Source organism: Mesoplodon bidens, assembly GCF_964165515.1.
Source record: "Mesoplodon bidens genome assembly, chromosome: 18".
NCBI lineage: Eukaryota > Metazoa > Chordata > Mammalia > Artiodactyla > Ziphiidae > Mesoplodon > Mesoplodon bidens.
In genome coordinates this window covers 53,214,029-53,228,581 of record NC_138175.1, presented here as the reverse complement: position 1 = coordinate 53,228,581, position 14,553 = coordinate 53,214,029, and the positions used below count along the sequence as shown (strand labels likewise).

The 14,553-nt window shown below is 49.0% G+C and overlaps 1 protein-coding gene across 1 annotated transcript in view; it reads right to left on the bottom strand.

The window, feature by feature from the left end:
* Positions 1 to 13,159, bottom strand: part of SULT2B1 (sulfotransferase family 2B member 1) — a gene marked incomplete at both ends in the record, with an annotated part of 34,153 nt that extends 20,994 nt beyond the window's left edge. The window contains one exon of the mRNA XM_081216805.1: positions 13,089 to 13,159. Within this exon, the coding sequence (XP_081072931.1) occupies positions 13,089 to 13,159 (71 nt within the window). The remainder of the gene's footprint in view (positions 1 to 13,088) is intronic.
* Between the last annotated feature and the right edge of the window lie 1,394 nt (positions 13,160 to 14,553).

Here is a 14,553-nt window from a genome sequence, read left to right as displayed (position 1 = left end):
CAAGGACGTACTTAGCCTCCTCGAAGGGGCCTGGCCTGCCCTGCTAGGGAGACCCCAGGACATGAAACTCTAAGAATGGCCCAACCTGGTGACCCTCCTTCCTCCCATCCCCCGCCCCCCAGTCCACCAGGCCTTAGCTCTTCTTCTCTGTCCCCACTACCCCTGTCCAGCTCAGGTCTCCTCCTCGCCCCCCTGGACCCTCAACGCAGCCTCCTCCCCAGTCTCTTGGCCTCCAGTTTCTCCTTCCTGTTCATCCCCCACATGCCCCAGAGCTCAAGGCCCTCCGTAGCCTGGGCGGGGTTGCGGGGGTGTTCTGTCTGGATTGCCAGCATATCGAAACACGGAGGGCCTCCATCCACATTTATGAAGAAATATAAATAACACTCACAGTGCCCACTCCTCACTACATTATGTGCCTTAGTTCGTTTATTTCCTCAACAACCCTAGGAGGCCACACGCTATAGTATTTCTATCCCCGCGTTACAAATGAGGAAGTAGAGGCACAGAGAGGCAAAGTCACTTGGCTAATATCACACAGCGGCAGACGGCAGAGCTGGGGTTTGAACCCAGGCAGTGTAGCCCCAGAGTTTGCACCCCTAGCCACCCAGTGCCATGGGGTAGCGCCTTGCCAATCGTCATACCGTTGTCCTCAGGTGTGCTCATTCTGGGCAGGGGCTCTGGGGTCTTGGGGGTGGGGGGCAGTCAGGAAGACATAGGTTTGACCTCAGGCAGCTTACATGACCTCTCTGAGTCTCAGTGTCCACCTCCTTCCCCTTGGTCACAGGAATATTCAACTCCTAGGTGTGTATTATAATTATTATCATTATATTGTATTATATTCTATATTGTATATTGATAGACCTCAATGAAATATCTTAAGATAAGCACAGATTTTAAAGCAGAGTTTCTCCTTCTCCTGGGAGTTCACCCAAGAGAAACAAAAACTCCTTTTCACACCAACGTCTGTACTCGCATGTTTATAGCTGCCCTATTCATAATCGCCCCAAACTGGGAACAACGCAAACGTCCGTCAGCAGGTGCGTGGATAAACAGTGGGACATGTACACCACACGGTACTACTCAGCAAGGACAAGAAGCAAACCTTTGATACCCACCACTGCACAGATGGGTCCCAAAGGCATTGGGTGGAGTGAATCAGGAGATCACCGTCTATACAATTCCACTGAATGACTGTGGTGGGTGGAATGATGACCACCCCCCAAAGATGTCCATGTCTCAATCTCCAGAAACTGTGAATATGATCCATTGCACCATAAAAGGGATTTTGAGATGGGGAGAGAACTCAGTGGGCCCTAAATGCAACCACAAGGGTCCTTGTAAAAGGGAGACAGGAGGGTTAGAATCAGAGAGAGAAGATATAATAATGGAAGCAGAGGTCAGAGAGGAGAGAGGTCGGAAGAGGCTATGCAGCTGGCTTTGAAGAGATAGAAGAAGGGGCCACGGGCCAAAGGATGCAGGGCCTCTAGGAGCTGGAAAAGGCACAGAAGGGAGCGGGAAGAGTGCCTCCCTGATGACACTTTGATTTTAGCCCAGCAACACTGATTTCAGACTTCTGACCTCCAGAAACGTATGAGCACAAATTTGTATTGCATTAAGCCACTCAGTTTGTGGTCATTTGCTGCAGCAGCAATAGGAAACTAATATGTCATTTTTGGCAAAAGACAAAAGTATATGGACGGAGGATAGATCAGTAGCTGTGGGGATGAGGGGTGGGAGGGGAGAGGGCAGCTAGGGATGGGGGAGGGTGTGACTACAAAGGGCTGATGGTGCAGTTTTGTATTCTGATTGTGGTGATGGTTACACAAATCTATACATGTGCTAGAATTCATAAAGCTATACACACACCCCCCACACACAAATCAATTTTACTGATTGATTTAAAAAAAAAACACCTCATTCGTATAAATGTCAATACTTAACGCCCATTAACCATTATTATAACAAGACATCCTATTGGCCAGCGTCCCTCTTGGCTACCCAGGGTTGTGCAGAGAAGCAACACCTGCCTGTATTACAGGCCTGCCTTTGATTTGCCGTGTAACCTGAGGTCACTCTCAAAACCTCTCTGGTCTCATGTGATGAACGAGCAGTGATGGGCGGGCAGGGACCAGGGACCTCTTTTCCAGGGACCTGCCAGTCTGCTGTTCAAAGAGAGCTCCCCATTCCAGGAGCTTTGGGCCATCTTGCCTGAGATGGGGCAAATTCATTCATTTGGCCCACAGATATTTATTGAGCCCCTACTATGTCCCAGGCCCTGGGGGATAGGAAAGTGAGTGCAACTGACAAAAAACACAACAAAACAAAAAAACAACAGAACAAAACAAAAAACCCTATTGCAGTTTATGTTTGAATGAACAATAAAATTAACACAGAATGTTTAAAATGTAGTGTATTGGATGGTGATAGAAAAAATGAAGCTGGGGTTGGGAGGGTTTGCAATTTGAGATCGATGGAGTCAGGGGAGGGCCCTCCGAGGAGGTGATATTTGAGCAGACCGGAAGGAGGTGAGGGAAGAGCCGTGTGTGCGTATCAGAGGGAATAGTGTGTACAAAGGAGGGGGAGAGGGCAGGCTGCTGGCATTCAGGGGTCTTGTGGGACTGAAACTACTGACCCCCACTCCTCTGAGAGGGCTCCGCCTGTCCATGCATGTGATCCGGCCGCATGAGGAGTTTTTCTGCAGCCCCGCTGTCCTGCTGACTCACAGCGGGTGCCTGTGGTCAACTCGCCTGCCTTTCTCAGGAGCGCATTTTCAAGGCTCCTCAAGCCTGAGCTGGGTTCAGTGCGCCTTATTCCCAGGGCACCTTGTGCAGTGGCGGCCGCCCTCCTTTGCCTGAGCTGCTCTCACCTGCAGGAGTGCCTTCCTTCACCTCCTGAAATTCCTCCGCCTGGAGCCCATCTGGGCAAGCGTCCCCATCTCCTCAAGCGTCCCTACCTCCTCTGGCCACCTCCACCTCAGTGGAATGACTCACGCCTTGGCCAGAGCGCAGAGAATTGGACTCGTTCACTCTCCTGCTCTCATCTGCGCCGGCCAAGGAGACTGATTAGAATAACCTCTTTGGGAGATCACTTGGCAACATTTTAAGTTATACAGGCCACCTCCACTCAAGCAGAGGACACCCGGTCCATGCACATTTTTACCCCTCTCAGCATTCTGTTCTTTTCTTTTATAGCCCTTTTGATACTTAGTAACTACTTTCTTTGTCTATTGACTTCTTGAAATCAATCTTCCCCACTAGTAGTAGCTACAAGGGAACAGAAATTCTGCTTCTCCCATGTCCCACCTCCAAGAACCAGCATCAGACAGGCAGGCAGCAGCAGTCCATTATATCTGCTGGAGGCACAAATGAACTTGACCTCCAGAAATTTATGGGATGGGTGCCCTTGAGGAAGTGCCCGGTGATATATGTACCACCATGCTAATTGCAACATCGTAAGAGGGACCTGAACAACAGAGAACTGGTTAAATAAATCAGGACTGGAAGAATAAAACACCGCCTGCAAACCTTGGAATCCAGCCATTCAAAAGGAGGCGTTTATGTTTGATAGGGATTGGGGTTACACATGTATTTCTCAAAATGGCACACTTAATAAGTTTGGGCAGTGCCCTGTACATAAACATCATCTATTAAAAAAAAAAGCCCATAAACAAGTGTTGAAGTCTATTTCATAATATGCAGCCTGGAATGTTTAAGGTGAAATGTTCTGATGGTTGCAAATCACTCCTTTGAAATGCATCACCAATACAGATCGCTGGATGGATAGAAAGATGTACAGATATACGATAAAACAAGTATAATAAAATTTTAGGAGTAGTGGGTATAGAGGGGGTGCGTGCTGAATAATTCCTCCAACGTTTTTCTGTGTCTTGGAATTTTCATTATGAAAATTCGAAAAGGTCGGAGGGGTAAGGAGGTAGCATTTATTTGGGAAGATGTCTGAGATATTACAGAGAGCGAAAAGACAAGGGGCAGAGCCAGATATAAAGTAGTATCTTACTTATGTTTAAAAAATAAGTAAGTAAAAACAAGATACACACATAGAGAAAAATTTTCTGGCAGGCAAGCATTAGAAGTGGTTACTCTGGGGATGGGTCTGGGGTGTTTGTGAGAACCAGAATTTTCCATTTTATGCCCTTCTGCACATCTTGAATTCTGAATTGTGAACACAGTGGCAGTGACTGCCATGTGCTCACCCTTTGCCCCCATTGCTGGTGGGACCAGAGAGGTTTCTCTGGGGACTTGGGAGTCACGGGTGGAGGATGGCAGAGCCGGGCCTGGCATCACATCACCAGGAGAGCCCACGTGGGGCTGGGATGTGAGTTTGAAATGAACCTCTACCGTGTTAAGATCCAGAAGTGAGGGGATGTTTTTTACACCTGCTAGACTGCCTTAATACGGGACATGTGTACCTTTCCTTCTTTTTAGAAAATCTAATTAAGAAAATAACAGGGATTCCCTGGAGGTCCATTGGTTAGGACTCGGTGCTTTCACTGCCGTGACCCAGGTTCAATCCCTGGTTGGGGAACTAAGATCCAACAAGCTGCACGGCAGGACCAAAAAATATTTTTTTTAAAAAGGGAAAATAACAAATTATTGGATTGTATCTCTGTATCTATTAATCATCTGGGTTTATTAATGTTATATGTATTTATTATCATCTGGGCTTGTTAACAGGTTAATGGTCTCCCCCAGCACGGCCATGCCAGCTTCTGGGGATGCCCAAACTACCAGCTTGGTGCGTACCTTAACCGCACTTGTAGAAGTACATGCGAGCACAGTGTGGGCACTCAGCTTCCTTCTCTACTCCTGCATGTCCGGCTTTTTTTTTTTTTTAATTATTATTTATTTATTTATTTAGGCTGCTCCAAGCTAGTTGCCACATGCATGTGGGATCTAGTTCCCCGACCAGGGATGGAGCCTGGGCCCCTGCATTGGGAGTGCGGAGTCTTACCCACTGGACCACCAGGGAAGTCCCCATCCTCCTTCTAAGCAATATTGATATCAGACCTTACTCTGCATCTTGCTTATTTTTTAGTTACTCTACTATGGCAGTCTTTTCAAATCTGCAGCTGTCTCCTTGTTTTTATCTTATCTTATTTATTTTTTAAATTAATTTTTATTAGAGTATAGTTGATTTACAATCCTGGTTTTTAAAAAAAGCTGCCAGAGCGTTATTGACAATTGCCATGGTATGGAAGAAACCTAAGTGTCCATTAACAGATGAATGGCTAAAGAAGATGTGATAAGGACTTCCGTGGTGGTCCAGAGGGTAAGGCTCTGCACTCCCAGTGCAGGGGGCTGGGGCTCGGTCCCTGCTCGGGGAACTAGAGCCCGCCTGTATGCCGCAACTAAAAAGTCCGCATGCTGCAACTAAAAGATCCCGCATGCTGCAACTTAAAAAAAAAAAGTGATATATATACATATATATAATAGAATATTACTCAGTCATAAAAAGGAAGGAAATTTTTCCATTTGCAGCAACATGGATGGACTTGGAGGGCATTATGCTAAGTGAAATAAGTCAGACAGAGAAAGACAAATACTGCATGATATCTCTTATATGTGTAATCCCCAAAACACAACAAACTAGTGAATAAAACAAAAAAGAAGCAGACTCACAGATATAGAGAACAAACTAGTGGTTACCAGTGGGGAGAGGGAAGGGGGGAGGAACAACATAGGGGTAGGGGATTTTTTAAAAGGGTTATTATGGGATTATATGAAATCATGTGTGTGAAATTTTTGAAAACTTTAAAGCACTATAGAATTTAAAGAATCTTTCATTCAATAAAAAAATTTTTTTAATAGCTGCGAGATATCCCATTTCCATCTTGAACATTATTTTCCTGTTGAGGAAACGTCCTCATTTTTTTTTTCGTGTTTTCAATTATTTTAATAACAGATGGAAATTATTATCACCTAAAGTTTTAGAATCATTATTTTTCTGCTTATGAAAAATTACATATAGAACATTTGGAAGATACAAAAAATAATAGAGAAGATAATAAATATCACCTGCAATTCCCCCACATAGAAATGACCATGATATAGAGATAGGTGGATAGCCAGCTAGAACTTTATTTCTCAAAGCCTCCTAATTTTAAGTGAATTTTGACAAATGCATAATACCTCCATGCAATCCAAACCCCTATCATAATATAAAATAGTCGATCACCCCAGAACATTTCCTGGTGCTTCTTCCCAATTAGCTCCCACCTCCACCCTGAGGCTACCACTGTTCTGAGTTTTTCCATCATAAATTGACTTGGCTGGTCTTGGGCCTTCTAGAGCTGTCAACTTATAGAAGGTACTCTTTGGCATCTGCCTTCGTTTGCTTAGCATAATACTCTTGACATGCACCCACGTTTGTGTGTGCATTATAGAGTTTGTTCCTTTTTATGTCTGAGTAGAATTCGACTGTATGAATAGATTACGGTGTGTTGACCCATTGTCCTGTTCATGGCTGTTTCCGGGTGCCGCTAATATGCATAAACCCACTGTGACCATACTTGTCTTCGTGTGGAAACTACATGATCATTTCTCTTGGACAAATAAGTAGCATTGGAATTGCAGGGTCATAGGGTAGGATGTCATACTGTTTGGATTATAGTAACTTTATAGATTTTAAGTTCTGATAGGGTCAATTCTCCCTCCCCATTTTTTTTTCTTCCCTGGCTATTCTTGCACATTTAAAATCTATACACACTTTTAAATGATTTTTTGATTTATTAGTTTGATGATGATGATGATGATGATAGAGAACAATCTAGCTAAAGAAATGAATCACTCTCTTCAAATTCTCAGGGTTCTTTGTACTGCGCCCCTGGCTCTGTCCCTCAAAGCCCAGCAGATTCTTTGTGGGCCCAGTGGCCTGCACTGCCCCACCTCCCCTTGATCCCCATGCTAGTACAGCCAGTGTTGTTCCGTTCCCACTGTCAAGTTCAACTTGTTCCCTGCACACACCATGCTCCACCACACCTTTGGAACTCTGCATGCGCTGTGCCTTTAGCCTGAAGGCTCTTCTCGACTTTTCTCTCTTCCCTTACGCTCTCTCTCTCTCTCCCTTCCAACATATATTTATTAAGCCCGTACTATGTACCTCTCCCCACCCTTGAGGCCTTTGCAGCCTGGAGCCATGTCATCCAATAGAACTTCCTCTGATGATGGAAATGTACCATTCTGTACCATGGCGGCCACTGGCCTCATGTAGCTACTGAGTCCTTGAAATGTGACCCATGCAACCTGGAGCAGGGCACAACTTTTAATTTTATTGAATTATTATTGATTTCAACTGAAACACTGATACTCAATTCAATTATTGGAATACTTTTTTATGCAGGTTTGGAAAAGCTCAGGCCTGAGAATCAACTTTTGTCAGCTGTAACGGTGATGAGAACTGAATGCAAATCAGACCTTTCTTTTTCTTTCTTTTTTTTTTCTTGCAGTACACGGGCCTCTCACTGCTGTGGCCCCTCCCGCTGCGAAGCACAGGCTCCGGACGCGCAAGCTCAGTGGCCATGGCTCACGGGCCCAGCCGCTCTGCAGCATGTGGGATCCTCCCGGACCGGGGCACTAACCTGTGTCCCCTGCATCGGCAGGTGGACTCTCAACCACTGCGCCACCAGGGAAGCCCCAAATCAGATCTTTCTGATGTAAGGTTAGCACCTGATTTGAGAAAGTGCACACTGTGTTCAGAGCCTTAGTATGAAAAGACTAAAATATCTTATTAATAATTTTTTTCTATCGATTATAGGTTGAAAGAATATTTCAGATATAACGGGTTAAATAAAACATCTAATTAAAATTAATTTCAACTGTTTCTTTTACTTTTTGTTTAATGGGACTAAGAAAATGTTTACCTAGGGGGCTCGGGTTATGTATCTATGGGGCATTGTTGGTCTGGAGGGTGGACAGGCCACAGACTCATTGATCCCATTTGGGGTGACCAGCTCCCACCCCCCCTCCATGAAGGTGATGGGGCCACAGAGGGGCAGCCCCTCCCTGTAGCTCCAGGCCCCTATCTGATCCCTTTCTCTAGCATGGAGGTAAAGAGAGGGGTCTCTGGAGCAAATCCCAGGTGTACGAGTCCTCTCTGGGCCTCAGCTTTCCCGTCTGTAAAATGGGAATCCTAACATCATCACCCTCACAGGACTGTTGTGGAGACGGAAGGGGTTCAGCCACACAAAGCTCCGAGCACAAGCCTGGTGCGTGGCCAACGCTCAGGAAAGTCGTAATTATTACCATCTTTCACCCCGTCCCCACCCTTCCTGGCACCTGGGTTCCTGGCTCAGGAGTGGTCACGGGAATTAGAGAAGGAGGAAGGAAAACTGTGTGATCCCTGACTCAGCAGAGAACAGCAAGTCTGACATGTCCTGGGGCATCACCCACCACACCCATTTCACTGATGCACAGCTATCTGCCGGACCCTGTCTGCTCGGCAGGCCCCAGTTGGCGGGTCCCATTTGGCCGGTGACATGGGTGGGATTTGAACACAGGGTTGACTTCCTGTGGGTTTCTTGACTCGTGATGTGGGCCTTCTTGTCTGCAGTGGCAGAGACCTCGGGGGCTCTGGTCCAGGTCCCCCTGCGAGTAGCAGGCCACGCCACTCTTGGGGTCTCTGGTTCAGGCCTCCCAGCGAGACCAGGGTCTCCCTTCTTGCCTCAGCATTCGATGCCACTGATGGTCCGCTGGGTCCCGCTCTGCATCCCCCAGAGCCTGCCTTCGGCAAACTGGGCTGCTCTGGTTCTTTCCAAGTGTGTCCTGGATGTTCCCACTTCCTGATCCCTATGCAGGGCCGCAGGCATAAGTGGGATGTGGGCACACATCCTACCGCGCCCCCCACCGGCCTCTAGAGAGCGAGGGAACCAAAACACATCCTTCCCTTCACTCTCCAAGCCTGGGTCCCTTGCAGGGAGACCAGTGGTGGGGAGAAGGGAAGGTGGGGCTGGGAGCATCTGTTTCTAATCCTCACCAGGGCACCTGATTTATCAGTAGAGGTCCAGAGCCCCACCTCCTCTCTGCCTGCCCAAATTCCACGCAGGCAAGAGGTCCAAGGTCTAATTATTTATTTATTGCCTTTTTATTAGCAGCCCCCTTCCCCTTGGGAAAAGCAGCTCTGTGACTGGCAGGACTATAGCCACAAAATCATCCAAGTAGCTTGGCCTCCCCAGGGAAGGAGGAGCCAGGGCTGTAAAACCAGGGTCGGTGACTTCAGCCATAAAAACGGTGAGATCTGAAAAGACCTTGTTTGGGGTTGTCCAAGATCAGAGGTAGGGGAGGAGGAGCAACCACAGGTCCAAATGCTGGCTAGGCTTCTCCTGGCCTTGACCTTCTCCAGAAAGGGCTGGTCAAGGCGCAGCCCAGTGCACGGGGTATTCCAGGAAATGCGGCAGAACACAAGATACCTACTAAGCCTCCTGTCTGGGCAGGGTTCCCTCCTGATCCTCCTACCCCTCATCTTGCTTATCCCCAAATTCCTTCCACATCTGCCCACCCTTTCCAGGCTATGATAGAGTCAGGCTGTCCTGGTTCACATCCTGACTACAGCTCACTTGACAGCTGTGTGACTTTGGACAACTCACTCAACCTCTCTGGGCCTCAGTGGCTTTCGTCATAAGTAGAATGATAATAGTTAATCATTCTCGTGGCTTAATCTCGAACAGTTGTTGTGAGGATTAAATGAGGTAATAGGTGGAAGACGCTAATCAAGGTGAGCATTAAAAAGATTCTCTAGGGATTAACATCTTCTGGGCTTGTCTCTGTGTCACCTCTGCCTCCTGAAACTTAGTATAACTGCCTGGGTCCTGCTTACCTCCTGCTTCTAACTTTTTCCTCTTAAAATTTTGGTTTTGCCCTTAAGATCCCTTTTTAGTCCTTTGGATACATACAAGTCTCCATGGAACACATTTAACATTTCGAAACCATAATTTGTAACAAATTATGAGCTAATGAACTAGAACATTCCTAAGCGATATGTCTCTCGGGTGCCTCTGGGTTCCTTCTTGTCCCATTGGTCTCTCCCCCTCCCCACCATCCAAATTAAATCCCTGTCAGTCACTTGTTTTTTTAAAAAGACAGTTTGTTGTTTTTAAAAAATTTTTTAAGATTTTTTTTGGATGTGGACCATTTTTAAAGTCTTTTTTGAACTTGTTACAGTATTGCTTTTTTTTGGTTTTTTGGCCCTGAGGCGTGTGGGATCTTAGCTCACCTGCACCCCCTGCATTGGAAGGCGAAGTTTTAACCACTGGACCGCCAGGGAGGTCCCTATGCTTGTATTTTAAAAATGATATATTGCTTAGCTTTTCTTGTTTTGGGGGAGGCGGGGAGCTTAAAAATGGAATCGGGCTGCAATTAGTGTCCTGGGAATCACTTCTTGCCCTTGACATTAGGACTCATTCATGTCACTTCCAGCAGCCGCTGTCCTTTTCCTCTACTGGCTCCTCCCCTGCATGCCCTGCCCCTCCTCACTTGTCTTCCAGCCCTGACTCACCCTGCAAGTTCCAGCTCAAAGCTTGCCTAATCTCTCCTCCATTCATTCCTTGACATCATTCTCAGAGCCTTCACAGGTTCCCCGAGCCGAGGACTGCAGAGGTGGTCCCGACTCTGTCCCTGTCTGTGAATGGTTCCGCCTTCTGGTACCACGGCACAGGTTTGAAGGCAGAAGTGTGATCAGGGACCTACCTGTGGTGGCCAAGAATCTTAAATTGTGTGAGAAGGAGTTCTCCAGGTGAAGGAGAGAGGTCATTCCAGGTGCAAAGCCTTCAAGGTGTGAGATCTGGGCTGGAGGGGATGCGGAAGCAGCCAGGTGGGGCCCATGGAGCAAGGAAGGTGGGGAGGGGGCTTGGGGGGCAGAGAGGTGCTCCCACAGAGGGAGCAGGGCCAGCAGCAGGACCCTAGGCCCGCTCCCCCATTTTAAACCAGAGCAGCTCTGTTTTGATCTCTATTATGTATTTCTGTTTGGATGTAAGATTTCTCCTGGACAAAGGAATCTGTGTCTTAAAAACGTTTTGGAAACCACTGCTGTGGGTGCTGGGGAGCCATGGAAGGGACTTGAGCATGGGGGTGGCCAGGGACAGATTTAAAGATTTAGAAAAGACTTCTCTGGGAATCCCTTCAGAGGAAACCATGTATGCAAAGGCACTGAGGCAGGGAATAGTGAGGTATAACCAGGGAATTTGAAGTGCTGGGGTAGATGGAATGCAGGTAAGGGAGGGGATTGACCTGGAGAAGCCAGGGTGCCAGGGCCTGGAGGGCCTCTGGATTGGGAGGAGGGCAGGGGCAGCTCTGGGAAAGACTGGAGGCGTGGAGGCCAGGGAGAGGCTCCAAGGGCAAAGATGAAGCCTGAGCTGAGACCATGAGAATGGAGAGAGTCAGGGGTCAGGAGAGTGGGGTTGGGGAGTGACAGTGGAAGGAGTGACAGTGGAGGGAGAGGAAGGAAGGGACAAAGACAATTGCGGGGGGTGGGTTCTGACCTGGTGACTGATGGGGCCATCCCTGAGATGGTAACCTGGGAGGAGGAATAATTCTGGGGAGCCAATGAGTTCCCACACAGCGCTGGGGACATTATGTGTCTGAGGGGCCTGCAGCAGAGAGTCCAAAAGGGATGTTAAGGGCCCTCATGAGAGGCATCCTTCTGGGTCCAGGGGATTCCAGAAGCTCATGGAAAAGATTTTAAGCCACCTCCCCGGGGGCTGCAGAATTTCTGTCCAGAAGTGTCTTATAGGTGAGGGTTATTTACTCCCATTTTTCAGATGAGGAAACTGAGGCTGGGAGAGGACAAATGACTGAATCAAGGTCACGCACTGAGCAAGGGCTGGGGATTTTATGGCCAACTGGCTGTGCGGGAGCAAAGAAGAGGGAGGCTCCCAGGGCCTGGTGGGAAGAAAAGTCTTCCTAGATGTGGGAACCCAGGAAGGGAACCAGGTTATCTCAGGAGGGAGAAATGGCAGAACCCAGAGGCCCAGAGAAAAGAATGCTAAAGAGAGAATGCTGGGAGTTTCTTCAAACAGAGCTGGGATCGGCCTGGTAGCCACCCTCATCCTGAGAGGCCCAGAGACCCAGGAGGCTTGTCTATGTCACACAGCACTCAGAATTCAACTGCTCGTCTCTGGAGTCTGGGGCATGAGGGTGAGGGAGGGGAGGGGTGAGCCTGAAACAGTACAGTCAGGGGTGGCTGGAAGAGCTCAGGAAGCCAGGAGAGACTTGCCTGGCAGAATGCAAGATATGGAGGGTTGGGATCATCTAAACAGCTCACTGTGTGATCTTGGGCAGGCTGCCTGCTCTCTCTGAGCCTGCACTTTCTCCTCTGAGAAATGGAGCCGTGGGGAGAGGGTATCACTGAAGAGAGGGGTAAACACAGACTTTGGGGTCAGGTGGACAGGGTTCAGATTTGCTTCTGGCTGTGTAATCATGGTCCCATCACTTTTCCTCTCAGTCTCAGTTTCCCCATCTGGAAAGTGGGTACTATAAAAGTGCCTGACTCATTCCTAGGAACAAAGGAGTCACACTTCTGAGGCGGGGAAAGCTCTGTCTTGGGGACCCATACTTTGGGTCCCCAAGTCCTCCAGGGCCACAGACTCTGACTCTGAGACTCATCTGTATCCCAAACCCAGTCCACCTCTGCTCTCCCATCCTCCCCCACCCCAAACAGAACAGAAGCCCCTTGAGGGCAAGCACCCCCATCTGTAGGGCTTTTGGTCGTGTCTGGGAGGAAAGAGGGTACAAAAGGCCCTCCTGTTTCCCGGGCAACTACCATGCACCAAGCCCCTGCTCTCATCCAGTCCTACATCAGGCAGACAAACTGCTTCTGGACCCCTTAGATGGACAGAGAGACTAAGGCCCTGAGACGGACAAGACACGCCAAGCATCCCAACTGGTGACTCAGCACAGCCCGGGTCCTCGAATCCCTTCGCAGGAAGGATCTGCACTCCAGGGTGGACGAGCCAGCCCAGCCCAGCCAGTTCTGAGGCTGCAGGAGGCCGGGGGCCACCTTTGCAGAGGCCCCTGGCTCTTCCCCCAGGCCACCTCCTCCAGGGGCGCTGCCGGCACGTGCCCAGGTCTGGGCCTCACCTGATCTCCGAGATGTTTTTCTCATAGGGGTCCCACGCAGCCTGGTTTCCGCGCTCGGCAGGCTCATCCATGGCAGGAGGGCGAGGGTGGGGAGAGGAGGACGCGCTGGGAGCAGATGGCACAGGGAGCAGGTGTGTGTGGCGGTGGCGTCTACCACGCAGGGAGCCCGCCAGGTGCCTACCTCCACGCCCAAGGGGAGGGGCAGCATCCAGCCGGTTCTCCCAGCTGCTACCCACGCCTCCGACAGTGGGGAGAGGCCAGGAGGGAGCCACCCTTCTCTGAGGGTGTAGAAGAGGGGTGATGGGCACCTCCTGGGCATCTTGCCAGTGGCTGGGGACACAGTCCAGGGGGTCGGAGACAATCCCACACCGGAACGTTCCGTGTGGGTGGCTGTGGGCATGTCTGTGCCCATCTGGAGCCTCAGTTTGCTCATCTGATCAAGGAGCTAGTCCCGTCTCAGAGAGTTCATTCATTCATTCATTCATGCCTTTATCCATTCAAGAAATATTGATTGAGCGCCTCCTGTCTGCCAGGCGCTGTTCTAAGGGTTGGAACGCTGCTGGGAACCAGACCGACAGAAACTGCCCTGGCGGGCTGACACTTGTAAGGGGCACGCGTCGAAACAGATTGAGAGACGGGGACAGACGCAGCCAGGGGCACAGGGACACAAACAGGAGAGAGGGGGCCACTGAGAGAGGGTCAGAGACAGCAAGAAACACAGAGAGAACGCGGAAGAGACAGAGAAACATGCAGAGCGACAGAGACGCGGAGAAGCTGAGGGAATGCGAGAAACACTGAGGGTCAGAGACAGTGAGAGACATTGAGAGACACAAAGAAATACAGAGATGCAATTGATAAGGGCCAGAGCTGGTTGGTGTGGGACTTTGAAGCTCACAGTGCCTGGTCTGAGTCCCAGCTCCGGCACCTCCCAGCTGTGCGGCCTGAAACTAGTCCCATCAGCCCCCGGGCCTCAGTTCCTCTTGTAAATGGTACCCACGTCATCGGGCTGTTGTGAGGACCGGATGAGACGTTTCTCAGATGCTTGGCGGAGAATCTGACACACAGGAGGCTCCGCAAAGCCCACGTCCCCTTCTGCTCTCTCCCCCACCCAAACCCAGCTCCTCCCCACCTGCTGGTCTCCTGATCCTTCAGACACTTGGCATCTGGTCCCCATACCCAATCTCCTCACCAGAAATGACTGCTTTTTATAGGACAAAGAATGTGCGTACCTTGTTTTAAAAAAAAAATTATCTGAGCTGATAAGTCCAGAAAGGAAATAAGCATCCCTGGGACCCGCCTTCTACCCACAGAGATAAACACACGCTTTGGCAGACTCTTTCTAGAAACTTCTCATCTTTCTACTATGTGCCAGAGAAATTTCGGTTGGATAAATAAATGCAAAAATATCATCATTTAAAACTCTATTTAGTAGAGACACAGATGTAGAGAACAAATGTATGGACAC